This window comes from Drosophila kikkawai, chromosome 2R, assembly GCF_030179895.1.
Source record: "Drosophila kikkawai strain 14028-0561.14 chromosome 2R, DkikHiC1v2, whole genome shotgun sequence".
NCBI classification, from domain to species: domain Eukaryota; kingdom Metazoa; phylum Arthropoda; class Insecta; order Diptera; family Drosophilidae; genus Drosophila; species Drosophila kikkawai.
This window is the reverse complement of record NC_091729.1, coordinates 1,103,888-1,127,872: the sequence shown is the minus strand read 5'-3', so window position 1 is coordinate 1,127,872 and position 23,985 is coordinate 1,103,888. Positions and strand designations below refer to the sequence as shown.

At 36.9% G+C, this 23,985-nt stretch overlaps 1 protein-coding gene across 6 annotated transcripts in view; it reads left to right on the top strand.

The window, feature by feature from the left end:
* Positions 1-545: 545 nt before the first annotated feature.
* The window catches only part of conu (Rho GTPase-activating protein conundrum), a 115,593-nt gene continuing 92,153 nt past the window's right edge, over positions 546-23,985 (top strand). For 3 of the 6 annotated variants that reach the window (XR_005990787.2, XM_070283738.1, XM_070283735.1), the window contains exons 1-3: positions 825-964; positions 9,963-10,210; positions 21,396-21,643. Coding sequence is in view for 1 of the 6 variants with exons in the window: in XM_070283738.1 (XP_070139839.1) it covers positions 21,587-21,643 (57 nt within the window). In the remaining 5 variants the exon portion in view is untranslated. Of the gene's footprint in view, positions 701-824; positions 965-9,962; positions 10,211-21,395; positions 21,644-23,985 lie in introns of those variants that run through there. The other 3 variants (XM_070283736.1, XM_070283737.1, XM_041774654.2) reach the window with 3 other exon arrangements.

The window sequence follows — 23,985 nt, the reverse complement described above, 5'->3', positions numbered from 1 at the left end:
TAAAGATTTTGGATGCCTATACCACCTATAGACACTCTTCGGGGAATTTGCTCTTTGTTAGAGAAAAATCATTAGAAAAACTAAAATTCCTTGTCATTTAATTCATTTAAATTTATTGCGGATAAATTCTGACGCAATCTGTGCCTTTTGCTTTTTGCCAAGAACTATTTTGGGCATGCTTGTAGCTTTGGCGCCACGTTTTAAATTCCATATATCATTTGTTCCACGCCAATTTGTTTACATTTTCGTGGTGAATGGTTAAATTAAGAAGAAGAATCAGAGTTCCACCGAAGAACTATCGCCTAACTATCGCCAAACAAACCGTGGTTAGAATTTAATGCTGAACTAACGCCGGGCCATTTGGGAAAATTCGGAACGGCAAAACCTTATGGAGCATTTGTTCAACGGATGCTAAATGCGCTTTAATATTGTGTGGGAAGACCCTATTAATGTTGTGTGGGAAGACCCTATAACCAACCCAAAATGGTCTCAAAATACTAAGAATTAGATCAAGGAATAATACTGAAAATATTGTTTGTTATTTAATTATTAATATTTTCGTTTTCTGGGAATTAAATCTCCTAACAATTAAACTCATAAATCCGTTCAAGTATTTAGAGTTAAATAAATGTACATACATATGTTGTACATACATGCATATGTATATTTATATATGTACATACATATGTATAAAACCCAGGTACATCTATACATACATACATTTGTTCGTACATGTTAATATGGCCTACATCCATACATAAGTATACATACATATATACTTATCCATATAAAGTTCAATACATTCACATACATACATACGTACATACGCATAGACAACGCCAGCGAAGTAATAGAGTTAACATTGCTCAGTTGATTTCGAATTTTTGTTGCGAACAGTGGTTTTATTATATAGTACTGGCATACATACATGTACAAAGTGTTTTGTTTTGGTTGTCTTGTATTGGTAATATTAATTGAGATAAAATAGTTAATAATCATACAAATATGTTTTTTTTTCATATGCATACCCATGATACAATCATGATTGTATCATGTGCATACCTATCTAAATGTATGTACATAAGTACATATATAAAGTTTTCTTCATACATGTATGTACATATGTATATACCTGCATTCATACACATGTACATACGAATACATAAAGATATACATACATACATATGTATATACAATTGTGTAAACATACATATATGTATATTATAAGTATTTACGTACATATGTACATACATACACATATACAACTTAAGCGCTTTAATAAAAGTTTTCAGTAATATGGAAAATGTTATTATGAACATATGTATGTAAAGATGTACATTATATACATATGTATGAGTATTTATTTTTTATAATATAAAAACATTACATAAACATACATCCATATATTTACATACATATGTACATATACATATATGTATATAAATCTGCACATTCTATATTTATATACATATCTATATACATAGGTATGTTACTACATATGTACATATGTACATATATAGGTGTGCTGCAAAATCAGCTGTTGCATACGAGAGCACGTCCGCTAAGTTTGTAATTTTTACCAAGTGATCTTTGAAATTAAACTATTCATGTAAGACACCATTTGTAAAGGATAAAACTAATGGACGCTGATTTCACAGGTTTTAACTACATGTTAAATGTATTAATTATTTAAATTGGGCGTGTTTATACTGACATTTTGTCATTATATAAATACACTTTAAGCTGAATTTTGAGAAACAATTTTCAACTTTGGGAAGAGTTTTGAAATAGAAGTTTGCAATAGTTTTCAGTGCGTCCAAGTGTACATATGTTAAAGCGTTGCAAATTCTGAGCAAAAAAAACTATTAGTCTTAAGGGGGGGGGGGTAAGGTATTTAATTTTTTTTTTCGTAATTTTTTTTTTATTTTTTATTTTTAAGACCTAATATCTTAAGAATAGTGTGTCCAAGTTTTACATCGATCATGGGAAAATTGACGAAGTTATGCAGAGTTGAACGAAGGTCGGTTGGTGTTAAATGCATGAGAATCACAAAGTTTAAAGCGCACTCCTGAAAAATTCAATTTTTCAAATCGGTGTACACGATTACAGAAAAACTTCTGGACCGATCGATTTGAAATTTGGCACACACATTCTTTAACTAATTCCTCAGGTATTCACGTCGGCCTTTTTTTAATTTTTAATTTTTATATATTTTTAAATTAAGAAATAACGTTTTTTTTTTAGTCAAAAATCGGGTTTTTGACTTTCAAATTTCCTAAAAAATCACAAAAAAACTAAAAAAAACAAAAACGCTTCCTGAATACCTCGGGACACTTATCCTTTAACGAATGAGGTATCATTTTATTAGATCGGATGATCCTGTGGACTGTTAGGATGTACACCGCAAAACAACTTTTTTTGGAGGCGACTCGGGAGATTCCCTATAACTTCTCTACCTCTTAATATTTTTCAATACAAAATTTATAAAAAATTATTCAAATGATGTGTTATTATATGGTATTTAATTCATTAAGCTAACTTTAGCCGTTCCGCCACAATCATTTTTTGAAAAGTGGCCTATTTTGCACCGAATTAACCTTACCCCCCCCCTTAATGTGCACTTTTGCGCACTATTGGTGCAATTTTAATTTTTTTTTTAGATAACTGTCTCCAACGCCAATTTGGTTATTCTTTGTATGGAAAAACACTGAGTTCCGGTATTTTAGTTATTATAGTTCTTAGGGAAAGCGTTATCCGATTTAGTTTAAAATTGATACACTACTGGACAAAATAATAGGTGCATGCCTCATACGTTTGTTTCAAGTCCTATAAAATTTTTTTAATAATCTTAATGAAAAAACCCACTTTATTTTTAGTTACCGTACTTATTCCACATAATAAGAAGAACTGTCAAAAGGATTTTACATTTCAAATTTAGATACAGGGATCAATTTGATCCAAAAAGCATGAAAATGGGTTGGCCATAATAATAGGTACACACATTCTTCTAAGCCTAGAACTCGGAACGTATTAGATATTTTGCACTTTTTTCTTCTTATAAGTAAACTTAGATAAGTATCTAATAAAACCACACTAGTAATTATCTCGGGAGTCTGTCCATCGACCCTCAGCTCGATCATGGAAACAACACTCAGGGAGATATGTGAGTGGGCGGAGAAGGTAGGACTCAATATCAATGCGGATAAGACGGACCTTATTCTCTTCACCAAGAGATACAAGGTGCCGCAATCGATCCCCCCGAAAATTAACAATACCAGGCTGACCCCGAAAACACAAGTCAAATACCTCGGCATTGTACTTGACAGCAAGCTGACGTGGAGAGCAAATGTATTAGAGAGGATAAAAAAGGCCACCATAGCGCTATATGCATCCAAGAAGATGCTTAGCAGCACATGGGGCCTCTCACCCGCTCTAATGCATTGGGTCTACATATCGGTGGTGCGTCCTACTCTGCTGTATGGAGTCTTAGTGTGGTGGCAAGCCACGGAGAAGAAAACTTATAATAAGCTTATGGAGAGAACCCAGCGGCAGGCACTGCTCTGGATATCAGGGGCGCTGAGGTCAACCCCCACCAAAGCACTCGAAACCATAATCGGTATATATCCCCTAGATATCCAAGCGCAACTGACAGCAGGAAAGGCGGCACAACGTCTGGTTGCATCAGGAAACTGGTCGCTACAAGGTTTCGGGCACAGTTCAATTGGTCGACACATGAGCAGTACATCTGACTACATGATACCCAGAACGTGCCCGGATGTAAACACAACAGTATTCATGGGACCAAATGACTGGAAGTCAGGCCAGGACTCTGCTCATCACCTCAATATACTGGGCATATACTGTTCTGATCCTGAAATGAGGCTGTCGTATAAGCTACCAAGCTACTGCAGTATATTCCAGGCGGAAGTATTCGCCATCAGGAAAGCAGCAGAGTTTGCGCAGAGCATAAACCGTCCACATGAGGCGGTCAATTTGTTCGTACAGTCAAGCGGCGATAAGATCCATGCAATCATCAGCGGTCTGTTCCAAAAATGTACTGGCAAGCAGGGAGTCACTAGATAGCCTAAGCACGACTAAGTCAGTGAGGATCTACTGGGTTCCCAGCCACCAAGGCATAGACGGTAACAAAACCGCGGACGAACTTGCAAAGGAAGGCGTTGGACTGGCGAGTGAAAGAACAGAAAACGTCCCTATCTCCCTAAGAACGCTCCAAAGCGAGCTAGAGAGACGGGCTGACGCAAGCGCAAAAAGCAGGTGGAGGAGTAATTCCGCAACCTGCAGAATATCAAAAATCATGTGCAAAGAACACAACGAGAAACTCACCCACCCACTACGTGCTGCATCTTCCGCGGAAGGACTGCAGAATGTTAGTGGGTATTCTTACAGGTCACTGCCTGTCTGCTGCACATGCAGTCAAGCTGGGTATTACCGACAACGCCAAATGCCGGAAATGTGATGAATTCGAGGCAATCGAAACCTTGGACCATCTCATTTGCAAATGTCCGGCCCTAACAAAGGCAAGAATGAGATACCTAGGCTCTCCAGTTCTGGCATCGCTAGAAGATGCCTCCAGGAGAAAGCCAGGCGAACTCCTTGCCTTTGCGAAAACCACCTTGATATTCAAGGATCTCGAAACCCGCATAAATAGTCTCTAGGTCCATCCAGGAGTGTCCCCGGATAGCTATGGGCCATATTGGCCTATGTGTGGCCCCTCGAGGGCCGTCCGGTCTAACCTAACCTAACCTAACAATAGTTTTAGATAACTTTCGCTATTATTTTTGGCATTCTAGCAAGAAGTCTTTGGCAAGTCAGTAATAGAAACTGAGACCAGGTTTTTTCAGCAAATCTTCAAGAATCTTCAAATATTTTAAATGTATAGGTTACAATTCGACGCTTAAAGTCTCCCCATACATTTTCGATTGGGTATAAGATCGGAAACTGTCTTTTCCAACCCATAACGGTTACTTTGTTGTCCCTAAACCAGGCCATGATGACTTTTGAGGTATGTTTTGGATCATTATCCTGTTGAAAAATCCATCAGAATGTTTCCCTTAGCATATGGTTGGAAGATGCCCGTTAAAAAGGTGGTGTTTTCAAATTCGGTCATAATACCATTTATGAGATGTATTTTTGCACAACGCCATGCCAAGAAAAACAGCCCCTGACCCTTATGCATCTGCCTCTGGGCTTAACTTTTTTTTCACGTCTCAAAGCTGAATTTTTATACCCTTGCAGGGTATTATAATTTCAGTCAGAAGTTTGGAACGCAGTGAAGGAGACGTTTCCGACCCTATAAAGTATATATATTCTTGATCAGCATCAACAGCCGAGTCGATTTAGCCATGTCCGTCTGTCCGTCTGTCCGTCCGTCTGTCCGTTTCTACGCAAACTAGTCCCTCAGTTTTAAAGCTATCTGAATGAAACTTTGCATATAGTCTTCTATATGCTCTCACTGCTATATATGTCGGAACGGGCCGGATCGGACGACTATATCATATAGCTGCCATACAAATGTTCGATAAATTTTTAGAAAAAAAAATTATAACATTGCTGTTTTTCAACATTTTTGCACCATTTTTTAGATATGACCATTTTATATTATTTCAGAATTTTAATAAAAATTTTATGAAAATCGGACGACTATATGATATAGCTGCCATAGGAACGATCAGGAAATTAATAGGAAAAAAAATTATAGCTTCGTTGTTTTTCAACGTATGTTTATCTACTCTGAGATATATACTTTTTTTTATTATTCTAGAATTATGGTATACATTTTATAAAAATCGGACAACTATATCATATAGCTGCCATAAAGCGATCCGTAGATGTAGAGAAAATGTAAGGCTGGGAATGTAAGACTGTAACTGTCAAACTGTAAACATAATAAGTATAGGTAAAATGTTATGAAACTCTGTTTTGTGAGTGTTTTCAGCATTTAAATCTATAATATAAACATCAAAACCAATCTGCAAGGGTATACAAACTTCGGCGTGCCGAAGTTAGCTTCCTTTCTTGTTTTTACTTTGGGTTGTACAAAGCGTCTAGAATCGTTTTAAAAAATATATATTTTTGTTTCATTGCCCCAAAGTATTTTGTTTCCACTTTTTTGACCTCTCCGGTTTAAGCCATACCAAAAAAGTGTCGCAAAACTTTTTACTCATCTGAAAATTTTTTTTCGAAGTAGTAGAACCTCATGCAGTCTACGACAAACTGTTCGAGCTGAAATTTAAATGCCAAATTCGGCGGGAATGGCCTTGGATGACCGAACAGGTCCTTTTTGGCAAGAGAGAGGTAACCATAATTAACTAGTTAAGTCAGTCTCTTTTCATAAACCTAAACTAAACATTGTGGGGAAACTTAAAACGTCGAATTGTAACCTACACATTTAAAATATTTGAAGATTAGTGAAGATTTGCTGAAAAAACCTGGTCTCAGTTTCTAGTACTGACTTGCTAAAGACTTCTTGCTAGAATGCCAAAAATAATAGCGAAAGTTATCTAAAACTAGTGTGGTTTTATTAGATACTTATCTAAGTTTACTTATAAGAAGAAAAAAATGCAAAATATCTAATACGTTCCGAGTTCTAGGCTTAGAAGAATGTGTGTACCTATTATTATGGCCAACCCATTTTCATGCTTTTTGGATAAAATTGATCCTTGTATCTAAATATGAAATGTAAAATCCTTTTGACAGTTATTCTTATTATCTGGAATAAGTACGGAAACTAAAAATATAGTTCGTTTTTTCATTAAGATTATTGAAAAAATTGTATAGGACTGCATGCACCTATTATTTTGTCTAGTAGTGTATATCGGATTAAAAGAGCAATAAATTTTAGCTTCTTAAATTTAATTAATTTATCTAAAGTTTTACCCGATCGTTTCTATGGGAGCTATATATATATATACTTTCCTTATCCGAACCCATTTCATACCGAGGGGATAAATAATGCCTAGCTAAACAATGCAGTATTTTTAATTCTTGTATTAACATTTATACTGAACAAAAAATCGTAATTATAAAAACAATGGAGTAATAAACAAAAACAAAGCAAAAATAATACTAAAAAAAAAAAAATACATCGAACAAAAACGCAACAGCCAGTATTTTTTGAAATTTGTGATCAAGTTTGAGTCTTTTGGGAGTCCCTTATCTGATCAAAATGAACATAATTGCGCTCTTTTTCTGATCATAAATGATGCTACATTTGGGAAAAAATGGTATGCTAGCCGCGACACTAATAAATGAGTATCTTATAACCCTTTCATATAGAACCATAAGTAACCTCTAGTAATATTTCAATCTAAATTATTATAATAAACGACAGACATTCGAAAAAATATTTTAAAATCAAATTTCAATCGTTTTGGACTCATATTTATTATACAAAGTAACCCGCGTTGCCACTTGCTCCCCGGTGCGTCCATACAGGCGCTTTCGGCTGAGCGTTGCCTTTTGTTGGCAAGCGTCTCCTTCTCCTTGTTGGCGAATCCGGCCTTGTACTCCGCTTTAGCCTTCATCCCCTCGCTTGACCGCTTTGGCCCGTCCCTGGGCTGGGATCTGGTGCCTGGTTTCGGCAAGCGGAGAAGACTTTCTTCTCTTTGGAGAGCTGCACGCTCTCAAGGTCCGAGTCTGTATCGACTATGGCACGTGAGTGGCTTAACGTCCCCAAATGACATGACCTGCTCCAGTCACATCAGAGATGTAACCACTGGCGCCGGCGTGCCGCTGGTAGCGGTCACGTCTTCCACCGACGTTTGGGCTGACATCCCAGCTCCGATTTCTACTTCCGTACCTTCCAGAATGGTTTATTTTTCGGGGGCACCACCCACTTGCGTTTTATGCCTGCCACCAGGCACCTCCAGCCATGGCTTATGGACAAAAGGAATTGAACCGTAGCCTTTGCTAGACACTGTATTAACGCGGACGGAGCAAGCAGCGATGCGACATGTCAATGATCGAACTTCAATCACCTAGATGATTCGATTGCATAACATTTTATTATCGATATTTCATAAACATATTTTTAATCATTTCAACAACTCAAAAAAGTTGTATCTATGGTGATTATTGTTAAAATGATAAGTTAACAAGTTAACCATTTATATTTAAAGTCATATATTGGCTTCCATGATCCCGTTTGGTTTCCCACTATGTTGAATTTAACCCGTTTCCGTGGCAAAAATTAAAATTTTTGAAATTACCAAGATTTTTTACTTCAAGTTTCTTTTATAATGATAGTTATGACTTTAGAAAGGTATTTTAGAAAAGTGGGCGTGTTAACGCCTCCCTCCACCCACAGAAATTGGAAAAAAAAAAACTAAAAATTAAAGCAATTACAGGATGAATGTCCTATTTCAAATGTGTCCTGCACATTTGCTCCATATAGCATTATAAATATAAAAGTTATTCAATAAGAAAAAGCTCTTCTACCTTTTGTATTGAATGTCATTTTTGGACGTCCAACGTTGGCTTCTTCTTAAGTTAAATTAAAGCGCATATAACCTTCCATCCAATTTGAATATGTCTTTTAAAACGTATCCACCTTTCTACAGCATTTTGGGCAATTTCGCCCTAAATGGTATACTTGTCATGGGATAGCGATCGGCGACTGTTCGCTCGTTCAGCTTTTTGAAGTCTATTACTAATCGGTTCTTCCTGATGCCATTATCGTCAGACCCTTTTTTGTCAACCACCTAAGCAAGTCTGTTGTATGGAGATCTGGACGGCCTAATTATACCGTTATTAGGCAGTTCCTTGATTTCTTTGTTAACAAAATCTGCTGCTGTAGACGGGTTCCTAACTCATAGTTCGAATAGTAGCGATGACCGAGGTGTTAAAGGTAAGTGCTTTGTCAGAGGTCAAAAAGACCTTCATTCTTTTCAGAATAATTTTTTTGAATTCGGCTTTCGCCGAACTTGGTACCACTATGTCATCCGTGTATAGAGCTCACAGTGAAGTCTCGACCGGCGTTTGGCTCGACGAACGGCAGTCGGGAGCGCTCCCGACAGTGTCACTGTCTTCCTCAATGTTGCCAACTTCAGCCTCAGCTGTGGCGGCGTAACCTGCCTCCTCCTGTTGGGGTTTGGCTATATTATTAACGCGTTGGCGTCTTTAATCCGATTTGACACTGAGACGAGTTCTGCCTTTTGTAATTGTTATTACTTTGTAGCTTCCCCCAGCTTGTTTTCTGTCTGAATTTGGCCGTCGAGGGGTCTACCTCCATTCTGGCCTATGGTTTCAAGATCCCTGCGCTTCGGCCAGAGGTTGTCCTTATTATGCTTGCCTTGGCCCTGCTTAGCAATGAAGTGCGGATTTTTATCCTCCCTTTCTATTGCTTTCCCTGGCCCTTACTATTGCGTCTATTGCCCTCGTTGAAATGGGACTTGTCTTCTATGGCTTCTGGGTAGGATGCCGCGAACGCACTTCTTTCAATGCTGTTCTCAGCCTCCCGCGCTAGCGCTAGTGCTGACGGAAGGTCTTTGGGTTGTGCTGGCAGCACCAATGATTTAAGTGGTCTTTTAAGCCCTGCAATGGATGCATGAGGGGCGTCGTCCCAAACCTCCTTATTCAGAATGGTTGCTGTGTCCGTATTATGTGACATAACTATCTTGTTGGTGACGAGCGGGAGTTTTCTTTCGACCTCGTCATAGTATGCTATAAGGTCGGCATCTCCTTGCCGAACCATTTTCAAATTTTGGCGTAGCACTCTTAGGGACGTTTTGTCCACGTAAGTGGGATCTAGCCTGGCTAGAATTGCATCGAAATTTAATATGATGTGGTGGGACGTGAGGAGTGTCTGAGCGGGACCGTAAATTTTGTTTTTTAAATATGCATCTGATGCAGACTGCCTCCATAATAATAGTATTTGTCGTGGCTTTCATTAAATGTTGGCAGAGATTTTACAATGTCTAATTTGACATCGCATTTTATTTCAGGGTTCGGTACTGCCCTTTTATAAACCTCAACCTTCGGCGCTAGCACCGAAAGCGCGCTAACCTGCGTTCTAACGGATTCTAACTCTGAGGCAAAGCCGCTTCTTAAACTCTCATCCTGGGCGGCAAGAGCGCTGCAGACAGCATTTGCGACAATCGTTTGAACCATATCCGCGTCCATATCTGGTTGGTCTATGTTCCTTATTCCGGTGCAGAATCAAAATACGGAGCGATCGGGGAGCAAGAAACAGGTATTGGTCAAGTCGACTGACTGTATTAGCACAGAGACACTGGTTTAATTTGGTACAAAATTTAATACAAGCGCAGGCACAGTGGATCAACTTGTAAAAAAGAACAAGGAAAAAAGTGAAGGCAACCTTTGTATGTATATAGAAACCAACACTAAGCATATAAAATGCTGTATGATTTATTTCTCTATTATATTTATTCATATCAAAATTGATTGCTTTGGCACCAGTGTGCGTTATGAGTTATTTGATTTTTTAAATTTTATCTTGCACTCCAAACATATCAAAAATCGAAAATCAAATCAACACCAACAATATGGAATATTTTTTAATTTAATTATTTGCATTATTTATTCAAATAAAAATGCCAGTAACTTGAGTTACTAAATTTATTTTTTTTTTTTGTCACGCACTCAAAAAAATCCAAAATTTTTAAACAAAAACCGAGTCACTTTATATTTTCATAAAATACCTATTGCTGGACATAGGAAATTGTACGCACTTGAGGTGTTTGTGTGTTTATTTATTTGCAGACCTTTAGCTATCGTTGGCGCTCAGCTACTTACATATTATTTTACTTCGGAGGTGGAGTTTTTATATAAAAAATATTTAATATTATTTATTTATATCAGCCAAGTCGAGGATGTCGAAAATATATCAAAATATCAATGCGAAAAAATAAATATTTTTATCGTGATATTTTTTTTGAAAAATTATCATATTTTATCGATATTTTTTTGAGATATTTTTTGATGTTTAAGGCGGTTACACTTTTTATCGGGACAAGGAAAGAAAACATGTTTTTGTTATCTTTCATATAAGATACTGTTAAAGCCTTAGTTCGGCGGAAAAAATGAAACTGAACCTAAAACAAGAAAGGAAGCTAACTTCGGCACGCCGAAGTTTGTATAGTTCATTACATTTTACCTACACTTATTATGTTTACTGTTTGACAGTTACAGTTTTGCATTCCCAGCTTTACATTTTCTCTACGTCTACTGATCGTTTCTATGGCAGATATATGGCAGTTGTCCGATTTTCATAAAATGTATACCAAAATTCTGAAATAATAAAATAAGCCTATATCTCAGAGTAGATGAAAAAACGTTGAAAAACAACGAAGTTGTTTTCATAAAACATACCAAAATTCTGAAATATTATAAAATGGACATATTTAAAAAATGATGCAAAAATGTTGAAAAACAGTCAGGTTCGAATTTTTTTTCTAAAAATTTATCGAACATTTGTATGGCAGCTATATGATATAGTCGTCCGATCCGGCCCGTTTCGAGTATATAGAAGACTTTATGCGGAGTTTCATTCAGATAGCTTTTAAACTGAGGGACTAGTTTGCGTAGAAACGGACAGACGGACGGACAGACGGACATTGCTCGATCGACTCGGCTGTTGATGCTGATCAAGAATATATATACTTTATAGGGTCGGAAAGGTCTCCTTTCTTGCGTTGGAAAACTTCTGACTGAAATTATAATACCCTGCAAGGGTATAATGAAAACGTTTGCTTTATTATTATTTAAGCATGTTTTTATTATCTTTCTATAAGATAAATTTTTGTTCTGATTTGATTTTAATATAAATAAAAGCAAAAGAAAGTAAAAATAAATATAGTTTTCTTTCATTTATTAATAAATATAAAATAAAAATCTAAAAATATAATTTAAGATCGTATGTGAGTTAATGTTTAGTGGTTATTGAAATTAAAAAAAAATAATAATAAAACAAAAATATCAAAAATATTTGATATATCGATATTTTTTTTTGATATATCAAATATCATTTTGATATTTAAAAAAAAAAAAAAAAAATCATCGATACGATATTTTTAAATATTTCGACAACCCTATTAATCACTCTCTTCTTGTAAGGAAGCTTGACTTAATCGGGTTTCCTGTCGATCTTCTTAAATGGATTTTGAGTTATTTGAGTGACAGAACTCAAAAGGTTCTGTTTAAAAATGCTCTATCCAAATTCCTGAGAGTCACTTCTGGCGCCCCACAAGGTAGCCACCTCGGCCCGCTGCTATTTACATTGTTTATCAATGACCTCCCGCTTGTTCTAACGAACTCTAGAGTACTTATGTACGCTGATGACGTTAAACTATGCTTGCAGTATAAAGACAGCTCTTGCCAGTCAGACTTGCAATCGGATCTTAACAACTTTCAAGCATGATTTCGTGCTAATTTATTACAACTCAATAGCTCCGAATGCAAGCTGATGACATTTTCACGTGTCACTCCCCAGTTTGCCACTTATGATTGCGCTTTGAAAAGAATAACTCTTCTCTGAACATATTTCGGGCATAGTTAAGGGGGTCTTCTCATTCAAAACCCGTTGTTTTGACACCTTTTAAAAAAATTCCTATTTGAAAACGCAAAGAATAATTGAAAACTTTTTTATTTATTTATTTATTGTGTTAAAAAAGGTTCAAAGTAAATAAAAAAATTGTTTTTGCCTCGATACGAGGGTTGTTCAAAGAGTAATAAGACTTCAAACTTGGTAGTGGAAAAAAAAGGTTTCGTCCTGGCGGCCACGATTCAGGGTCTCCAGAGCGTCCGAAATGAAAAAAAAAAACGGGGTTATAATCAGAATAGATGTCATTTTCGGGTGCCGGAACAGAAATTTCCATTTTGTTTCATGAAAATCGGTTCAGTTGAACTGGAGATATCATGGCCGCCAGTTCGAAAAACGTGGTTTCGAGATAAACGCGTTTGAAGTTTGAAAAAAGCTCATTTTGCGAAGACCTTGCTTCACAAAAAAGGCTGTATCTTCTAAAGTATTTCGAAAATCCTTTTGGGGACATATACACAACATCCCAAGCTAATAAATAAATGCAACAAAAAAAAATCGAAAAAAAGTTGCCCAATGAGAAGACCCCCTTAAGGGGGGGGTAAGGTATTTAATTTTTTTTTTCGTAAATTTTTTTTTATTTTTTATTTTTAAAGTTTAACATCTTAAGAATATTGTGTCCAAGTTTTACATTGATCAGAGTGAAATTGACGAAGTTATGCGGAGTTGAACGAAGGTCGGTTGGTGTTCAATGCATGGGAATCACAAAGTTTAAAGCGCTCTCCTGAAAAATTCAATTTTTCAAATCGGTGTACACGATTACAGAAAAACTACTGGACCGATCGATTTGAAATTTGGCACACACATTCTTTAACTAATTCCTCAGGTATTCACGTCGGCCTTTTTTTAATTTTTAATTTTTATATATTTTTAAATTAAGAAATAACGTTTTTTTTTTAGTCAAAAATCGGGTTTTTGACTTTCAAATTTCCTAAAAAATCACAAAAAAACTAAAAAAAAAAAAACGCTTCGTGAATACCTCGGGACACTTATCCTTTAACGAATGAGGTATAATTTTTTTAGATCGGATGATCCTGTGGACTGTTAGGATGTACACCGCAAAACAACTTTTTTTGGAGGCGACTCTGGAGATTCCCTATAACTTCTCTACCTCTAAATATTTTTCAATACAAAATTGATCAAAAATTATTAAAATGTTGTGTTATTATATGGTATTTAATTCATTAAGCTAACTTTAGCCGTTTCGCCACAATAATTTTTTGAAAAGTGGCCTTTTTTGCACCGAATTAACCTTACCCCCCCCTTAAGGGGGTATCCTGAATTAGGAGGCCAAAAATTAGTTGTTTTTCGCGATTTTTTTTGGAAGGTAAAGAAACGACCAAGCTTCTTGCAGGTTTTGGTATATTTTTATACATATTTAAAGTGCTTAAATAAATTAAAAAAAAATATATTTCAAAATGGCGGACTTATAAGTAGTTCACTGAAGCGCCTCGTCACAGCAGTCCCTAATTGGCGGGAAATGTGCAGCTCGTAATTCTTGTCTGAAACAAAAAATTCAAAAAAATTTTCAATTTTTATAAGTGCATTTTCTAGTTGAACTAAGAGAAACCGGAGAAAATCGTGAAATCGGAACTTTTATTCAGGTTTAAAAAAAATGTATTTTTCGGGATAAAATATTGACTTTAACATGCTGTAAAAAATATAAAAAAGCGGTTTTCAACAACCGGTTTAGATCAACTAGAAGAGAATTTAATTCTAAAGAGAATAAGCCTTTATTCGTTTCAATCGGTCAATAAGTTTTTTTGTTATCTTTCCCGCCAATTCGAAAGAATCGTAAAAATGAAAAGTGGAGAAAACGCGCTTCAAAGTTCACCCAAGCGCTCGCAAACCTGCTCGGCGCTCCTTTGCTTTCATCTCTATCTTCGAAAATACTTCGAATTGGCTTCTGAAATTTTTGTGGTATATTCTTAGATAGTTTATCTATCGTTTTTTTTTGTCCTTGTAATTCAGGATACCCCCTTAATTAAGCCAGAGGCATGATCGGTTTTATTAAGAGGTGGTCAAAGGAGTTCGATTCCCCTTATATAACGAAGACCCTTTTTACTTTGTTAGTACGCCCTGTATTGGAGTATGGTTCATGCGTCTGGAGTCCTTAATGCAGAGTCCATATTAACCTTATTGAATCTGTACAAAAGAACTTTTTACTTTTCGCCCGGTGATGTTGAGAGCCCCTATCTTTTAGGGCAGCTCAATTTCCACGTTCCTCGACTAACATCTAGAACCCATATCCCATTAGTAACAAATCACTGTAGGCGGGAGTTTGAAGTATATGAACCCTTTAGGGTTTTATGTTCGGATTACAACCGCCTCTCTGATATTATTATTCGTAGTGATAACCCTCCAATACTAAAAACTTTAATAGAATTAACTCGCAGTGTAGTACCGTAATCTAGTTTTGCATGATTTTTTTTTTTTTTTTTTCATTTTTGAATCATTTTTGAATTTTTTGTTTTAGTCGATTTTTACGTCCTGCAGAACGGTCGCCAGAGGGGTTCCTTTTTTGGGCATGGGCTTACGTCGCACGCAGCTCGACGCAGCCGATGAAAGTTAATTCTGGCCCTCGAGGGGCCACACATAGGCCAATATGGCCCTAGCTATCCCGGGAAATTTCCTGGATGGACACAACAGTATTCATGGGACCAAATGACTGGAAGTCAGGCCAGGACTCTGCTCATCACCTCAATATACTGGGCATATACTGTTCTGATCCTGAAATGAGGCTGTCGTATAAGCTACCAAGCTACTGCAGTATATTCCAGGCGGAAGTATTCGCCATCAGGAAAGCAGCAGAGTTTGCGCAGAGCATAAACCGTCCACATGAGGCGGTCAATTTGTTCGTACAGTCAAGCGGCGATAAGATCCATGCAATCATCAGCGGTCTGTTCCAAAAATGTACTGGCAAGCAGGGAGTCACTAGATAGCCTAAGCACGACTAAGTCAGTGAGGATCTACTGGGTTCCCAGCCACCAAGGCATAGACGGTAACAAAACCGCGGACGAACTTGCAAAGGAAGGCGTTGGACTGGCGAGTGAAAGAACAGAAAACGTCCCTATCTCCCTAAGAACGCTCCAAAGCGAGCTAGAGAGACGGGCTGACGCAAGCGCAAAAAGCAGGTGGAGGAGTAATTCCGCAACCTGCAGAATATCAAAAATCATGTGCAAAGAACACAACGAGAAACTCACCCACCCACTACGTGCTGCATCTTCCGCGGAAGGACTGCAGAATGTTAGTGGGTATTCTTACAGGTCACTGCCTGTCTGCTGCACATGCAGTCAAGCTGGGTATTACCGACAACGCCAAATGCCGGAAATGTGATGAATTCGAGGCAATCGAAACCTTGGACCATCTCATTTGCAAATGTCCGGCCCTAACAAAGGCAAGAATGAGATACCTAGGCTCTCCAGTTCTGGCATCGCTAGAAGATGCCTCCAGGAGAAAGCCAGGCGAACTCCTTGCCTTTGCGAAAACCACCTTGATACTCAAGGATCTCGAAACCCGCATAAATAGTCTCTAGGTCCATCCAGGAGTGTCCCCGGATAGCTATGGGCCATATTGGCCTATGTGTGGCCCCTCGAGGGCCGTCCGGTCTAACCTAACCTAACCTAACAATAGTTTTAGATAACTTTCGCTATTATTTTTGGCATTCTAGCAAGAAGTCTTTGGCAAGTCAGTAATAGAAACTGAGACCAGGTTTTTTCAGCAAATCTTCAAGAATCTTCAAATATTTTAAATGTATAGGTTACAATTCGACGCTTAAAGTCTCCCCATACATTTTCGATTGGGTATAAGATCGGAAACTGTCTTTTCCAACCCATAACGGTTACTTTGTTGTCCCTAAACCAGGCCATGATGACTTTTGAGGTATGTTTTGGATCATTATCCTGTTGAAAAATCCATCAGAATGTTTCCCTTAGCATATGGTTGGAAGATGCCCGTTAAAAAGGTGGTGTTTTCAAATTCGGTCATAATACCATTTATGAGATGTATTTTTGCACAACGCCATGCCAAGAAAAACAGCCCCTGACCCTTATGCATCTGCCTCTGGGCTTAACTTTTTTTTCACGTCTCAAAGCTGAATTTTTATACCCTTGCAGGGTATTATAATTTCAGTCAGAAGTTTGGAACGCAGTGAAGGAGACGTTTCCGACCCTATAAAGTATATATATTCTTGATCAGCATCAACAGCCGAGTCGATTTAGCCATGTCCGTCTGTCCGTCTGTCCGTCCGTCTGTCCGTTTCTACGCAAACTAGTCCCTCAGTTTTAAAGCTATCTGAATGAAACTTTGCATATAGTCTTCTATATGCTCTCACTGCTATATATGTCGGAACGGGCCGGATCGGACGACTATATCATATAGCTGCCATACAAATGTTCGATAAATTTTTAGAAAAAAAAATTATAACATTGCTGTTTTTCAACATTTTTGCACCATTTTTTAGATATGACCATTTTATATTATTTCAGAATTTTAATAAAAATTTTATGAAAATCGGACGACTATATGATATAGCTGCCATAGGAACGATCAGGAAATTAATAGGAAAAAAAATTATAGCTTCGTTGTTTTTCAACGTATGTTTATCTACTCTGAGATATATACTTTTTTTATTATTCTAGAATTATGGTATACATTTTATAAAAATCGGACAACTATATCATATAGCTGCCATAAAGCGATCCGTAGATGTAGAGAAAATGTAAGGCTGGGAATGTAAGACTGTAACTGTCAAACTGTAAACATAATAAGTATAGGTAAAATGTTATGAAACTCTGTTTTGTGAGTGTTTTCAGCATTTAAATCTATAATATAAACATCAAAACCAATCTGCAAGGGTATACAAACTTCGGCGTGCCGAAGTTAGCTTCCTTTCTTGTTTTTACTTTGGGTTGTACAAAGCGTCTAGAATCGTTTTAAAAAATATATATTTTTGTTTCATTGCCCCAAAGTATTTTGTTTCCACTTTTTTGACCTCTCCGGTTTAAGCCATACCAAAAAAGTGTCGCAAAACTTTTTACTCATCTGAAATTTTTTTTTCGAAGTAGTAGAACCTCATGCAGTCTACGACAAACTGTTCGAGCTGAAATTTAAATGCCAAAGTCGGCGGGAATGGCCTTGGATGACCGAACAGGTCCTTTTTGGCAAGAGAGAGGTAACCATAATTAACTAGTTAAGTCAGTCTCTTTTCATAAACCTAAACTAAACATTGTGGGGAAACTTAAAACGTCGAATTGTAACCTACACATTTAAAATATTTGAAGATTAGTGAAGATTTGCTGAAAAAACCTGGTCTCAGTTTCTAGTACTGACTTGCTAAAGACTTCTTGCTAGAATGCCAAAAATAATAGCGAAAGTTATCTAAAACTAGTGTGGTTTTATTAGATACTTATCTAAGTTTACTTATAAGAAGAAAAAAATGCAAAATATCTAATACGTTCCGAGTTCTAGGCTTAGAAGAATGTGTGTACCTATTATTATGGCCAACCCATTTTCATGCTTTTTGGATAAAATTGATCCTTGTATCTAAATATGAAATGTAAAATCCTTTTGACAGTTATTCTTATTATCTGGAATAAGTACGGAAACTAAAAATATAGTTCGTTTTTTCATTAAGATTATTGAAAAAATTGTATAGGACTGCATGCACCTATTATTTTGTCTAGTAGTGTATATCGGATTAAAAGAGCAATAAATTTTAGCTTCTTAAATTTAATTAATTTATCTAAAGTTTTACCCGATCGTTTCTATGGGAGCTATATATATATATACTTTCCTTATCCGAACCCATTTCATACCGAGGGGATAAATAATGCCTAGCTAAACAATGCAGTATTTTTAATTCTTGTATTAACATTTATACTGAACAAAAAATCGTAATTATAAAAACAATGGAGTAATAAACAAAAACAAAGCAAAAATAATACTAAAAAACAAAAAATACATCGAACAAAAACGCAACAGCCAGTATTTTTTGAAATTTGTGATCAAGTTTGAGTCTTTTGGGAGTCCCTTATCTGATCAAAATGAACATAATTGCGCTCTTTTTCTGATCATAAATGATGCTACATTTGGGAAAAAATGGTATGCTAGCCGCGACACTAATAAATGAGTATCTTATAACCCTTTCATATAGAACCATAAGTAACCTCTAGTAATATTTCAATCTAAATTATTATAATAAACGACAGACATTCGAAAAAATATTTTAAAATCAAATTTCAATCGTTTTGGACTCATATTTATTATACAAAGTAACCCGCGTTGCCACTTGCTCCCCGGTGCGTCCATACAGGCGCTTTCGGCTGAGCGTTGCCTTTTGTTGGCAAGCGTCTCCTTCTCCTTGTTGGCGAATCCGGCCTTGTACTCCGCTTTAGCCTTCATCCCCTCGCTTGACCGCTTTGGCCCGTCCCTGGGCTGGGATCTGGTGCCTGGTTTCGGCAAGCGGAGAAGACTTTCTTCTCTTTGGAGAGCTGCACGCTCTCAAGGTCCGAGTCTGTATCGACTATGGCACGTGAGTGGCTTAACGTCCCCAAATGACATGACCTGCTCCAGTCACATCAGAGATGTAACCACTGGCGCCGGCGTGCCGCTGGTAGCGGTCACGTCTTCCACCGACGTTTGGGCTGACATCCCAGCTCCGATTTCTACTTCCGTACCTTCCAGAATGGTTTATTTTTCGGGGGCACCACCCACTTGCGTTTTATGCCTGCCACCAGGCACCTCCAGCCATGGCTTATGGACAAAAGGAATTGAACCGTAGCCTTTGCTAGACACTGTATTAACGCGGACGGAGCAAGCAGCGATGCGACATGTCAATGATCGAACTTCAATCACCTAGATGATTCGATTGCATAACATTTTATTATCGATATTTCATAAACATATTTTTAATCATTTCAACAACTCAAAAAAGTTGTATCTATGGTGATTATTGTTAAAATGATAAGTTAACAAGTTAACCATTTATATTTAAAGTCATATATTGGCTTCCATGATCCCGTTTGGTTTCCCACTATGTTGAATTTAACCCGTTTCCGTGGCAAAAATTAAAATTTTTGAAATTACCAAGATTTTTTACTTCAAGTTTCTTTTATAATGATAGTTATGACTTTAGAAAGGTATTTTAGAAAAGTGGGCGTGTTAACGCCTCCCTCCACCCACAGAAATTGGAAAAAAAAAAAACTAAAAATTAAAGCAATTACAGGATGAATGTCCTATTTCAAATGTGTCCTGCACATTTGCTCCATATAGCATTATAAATATAAAAGTTATTCAATAAGAAAAAGCTCTTCTACCTTTTGTATTGAATGTCATTTTTGGACGTCCAACGTTGGCTTCTTCTTAAGTTAAATTAAAGCGCATATAACCTTCCATCCAATTTGAATATGTCTTTTAAAACGTATCCACCTTTCTACAGCATTTTGGGCAATTTCGCCATAAATGGTATACTTGTCATGGGATAGCGATCGGCGACTGTTCGCTCGTTCAGCTTTTTGAAGTCTATTACTAATCGGTTCTTCCTGATGCCATTATCGTCAGACCCTTTTTTGTCAACCACCTAAGCAAGTCTGTTGTATGGAGATCTGGACGGCCTAATTATACCGTTATTAGGCAGTTCCTTGATTTCTTTGTTAACAAAATCTGCTGCTGTAGACGGGTTCCTAACTCATAGTTCGAATAGTAGCGATGACCGAGGTGTTAAAGGTAAGTGCTTTGTCAGAGGTCAAAAACACCTTCATTCTTTTCAGAATAATTTTTTTGAATTCGGCTTTCGCCGAACTTGGTACCACTATGTCATCCGTGTATAGAGCTCACAGTGAAGTCTCGACCGGCGTTTGGCTCGACGAACGGCAGTCGGGAGCGCTCCCGACAGTGTCACTGTCTTCCTCAATGTTGCCAACTTCAGCCTCAGCTGTGGCGGCGTAACCTGCCTCCTCCTGTTGGGGTTTGGCTATATTATTAACGCGTTGGCGTCTTTAATCCGATTTGACACTGAGACGAGTTCTGCCTTTTGTAATTGTTATTACTTTGTAGCTTCCCCCAGCTTGTTTTCTGTCTGAATTTGGCCGTCGAGGGGTCTACCTCCATTCTGGCCTATGGTTTCAAGATCCCTGCGCTTCGGCCAGAGGTTGTCCTTATTATGCTTGCCTTGGCCCTGCTTAGCAATGAAGTGCGGATTTTTATCCTCCCTTTCTATTGCTTTCCCTGGCCCTTACTATTGCGTCTATTGCCCTCGTTGAAATGGGACTTGTCTTCTATGGCTTCTGGGTAGGATGCCGCGAACGCACTTCTTTCAATGCTGTTCTCAGCCTCCCGCGCTAGCGCTAGTGCTGACGGAAGGTCTTTGGGTTGTGCTGGCAGCACCAATGATTTAAGTGGTCTTTTAAGCCCTGCAATGGATGCATGAGGGGCGTCGTCCCAAACCTCCTTATTCAGAATGGTTGCTGTGTCCGTATTATGTGACATAACTATCTTGTTGGTGACGAGCGGGAGTTTTCTTTCGACCTCGTCATAGTATGCTATAAGGTCGGCATCTCCTTGCCGAACCATTTTCAAATTTTGGCGTAGCACTCTTAGGGACGTTTTGTCCACGTAAGTGGGATCTAGCCTGGCTAGAATTGCATCGAAATTTAATATGATGTGGTGGGACGTGAGGAGTGTCTGAGCGGGACCGTAAATTTTGTTTTTTAAATATGCATCTGATGCAGACTGCCTCCATAATAATAGTATTTGTCGTGGCTTTCATTAAATGTTGGCAGAGATTTTACAATGTCTAATTTGACATCGCATTTTATTTCAGGGTTCGGTACTGCCCTTTTATAAACCTCAACCTTCGGCGCTAGCACCGAAAGCGCGCTAACCTGCGTTCTAACGGATTCTAACTCTGAGGCAAAGCCGCTTCTTAAACTCTCATCCTGGGCGGCAAGAGCGCTGCAGACAGCATTTGCGACAATCGTTTGAACCATATCCGCGTCCATATCTGGTTGGTCTATGTTCCTTATTCCGGTGCAGAATCAAAATACGGAGCGATCGGGGAGCAAGAAACAGGTATTGGTCAAGTCGACTGACTGTATTAGCACAGAGACACTGGTTTAATTTGGTACAAAATTTAATACAAGCGCAGGCACAGTGGATCAACTTGTAAAAAAGAACAAGGAAAAAAGTGAAGGCAACCTTTGTATGTATATAGAAACCAACACTAAGCATATAAAATGCTGTATGATTTATTTCTCTATTATATTTATTCATATCAAAATTGATTGCTTTGGCACCAGTGTGCGTTATGAGTTATTTGATTTTTTAAATTTTATCTTGCACTCCAAACATATCAAAAATCGAAAATCAAATCAACACCAACAATATGGAATATTTTTTAATTTAATTATTTGCATTATTTATTCAAATAAAAATGCCAGTAACTTGAGTTACTAAATTTATTTTTTTTTTTTGTCACGCACTCAAAAAAATCCAAAATTTTTAAACAAAAACCGAGTCACTTTATATTTTCATAAAATACCTATTGCTGGACATAGGAAATTGTACGCACTTGAGGTGTTTGTGTGTTTATTTATTTGCAGACCTTTAGCTATCGTTGGCGCTCAGCTACTTACATATTATTTTACTTCGGAGGTGGAGTTTGTATATAAAAAATATTTAATATTATTTATTTATATCAGCCAAGTCGAGGATGTCGAAAATATATCAAAATATCAATGCGAAAAAATAAATATTTTTATCGTGATATTTTTTTTGAAAAATTATCATATTTTATCGATATTTTTTTGAGATATTTTTTGATGTTTAAGGCGGTTACACTTTTTATCGGGACAAGGAAAGAAAACATGTTTTTGTTATCTTTCATATAAGATACTGTTAAAGCCTTAGTTCGGCGGAAAAAATGAAACTGAACCTAAAACAAGAAAGGAAGCTAACTTCGGCACGCCGAAGTTTGTATAGTTCATTACATTTTACCTACACTTATTATGTTTACTGTTTGACAGTTACAGTTTTGCATTCCCAGCTTTACATTTTCTCTACGTCTACTGATCGTTTCTATGGCAGATATATGGCAGTTGTCCGATTTTCATAAAATGTATACCAAAATTCTGAAATAATAAAATAAGCCTATATCTCAGAGTAGATGAAAAAACGTTGAAAAACAACGAAGTTGTTTTCATAAAACATACCAAAATTCTGAAATATTATAAAATGGACATATTTAAAAAATGATGCAAAAATGTTGAAAAACAGTCAGGTTCGAATTTTTTTTCTAAAAATTTATCGAACATTTGTATGGCAGCTATATGATATAGTCGTCCGATCCGGCCCGTTTCGAGTATATAGAAGACTTTATGCGGAGTTTCATTCAGATAGCTTTTAAACTGAGGGACTAGTTTGCGTAGAAACGGACAGACGGACGGACAGACGGACATTGCTCGATCGACTCGGCTGTTGATGCTGATCAAGAATATATATACTTTATAGGGTCGGAAAGGTCTCCTTTCTTGCGTTGGAAAACTTCTGACTGAAATTATAATACCCTGCAAGGGTATAATGAAAACGTTTGCTTTATTATTATTTAAGCATGTTTTTATTATCTTTCTATAAGATAAATTTTTGTTCTGATTTGATTTTAATATAAATAAAAGCAAAAGAAAGTAAAAATAAATATAGTTTTCTTTCATTTATTAATAAATATAAAATAAAAATCTAAAAATATAATTTAAGATCGTATGTGAGTTAATGTTTAGTGGTTATTGAAATTAAAAAAAAATAATAATAAAACAAAAATATCAAAAATATTTGATATATCGATATTTTTTTTTGATATATCAAATATCATTTTGATATTTAAAAAAAAAAAAAAAAATCATCGATACGATATTTTTAAATATTTCGACAACCCTATTAATCACTCTCTTCTTGTAAGGAAGCTTGACTTAATCGGGTTTCCTGTCGATCTTCTTAAATGGATTTTGAGTTATTTGAGTGACAGAACTCAAAAGGTTCTGTTTAAAAATGCTCTATCCAAATTCCTGAGAGTCACTTCTGGCGCCCCACAAGGTAGCCACCTCGGCCCGCTGCTATTTACATTGTTTATCAATGACCTCCCGCTTGTTCTAACGAACTCTAGAGTACTTATGTACGCTGATGACGTTAAACTATGCTTGCAGTATAAAGACAGCTCTTGCCAGTCAGACTTGCAATCGGATCTTAACAACTTTCAAGCATGATTTCGTGCTAATTTATTACAACTCAATAGCTCCGAATGCAAGCTGATGACATTTTCACGTGTCACTCCCCAGTTTGCCACTTATGATTGCGCTTTGAAAAGAATAACTCTTCTCTGAACATATTTCGGGCATAGTTAAGGGGGTCTTCTCATTCAA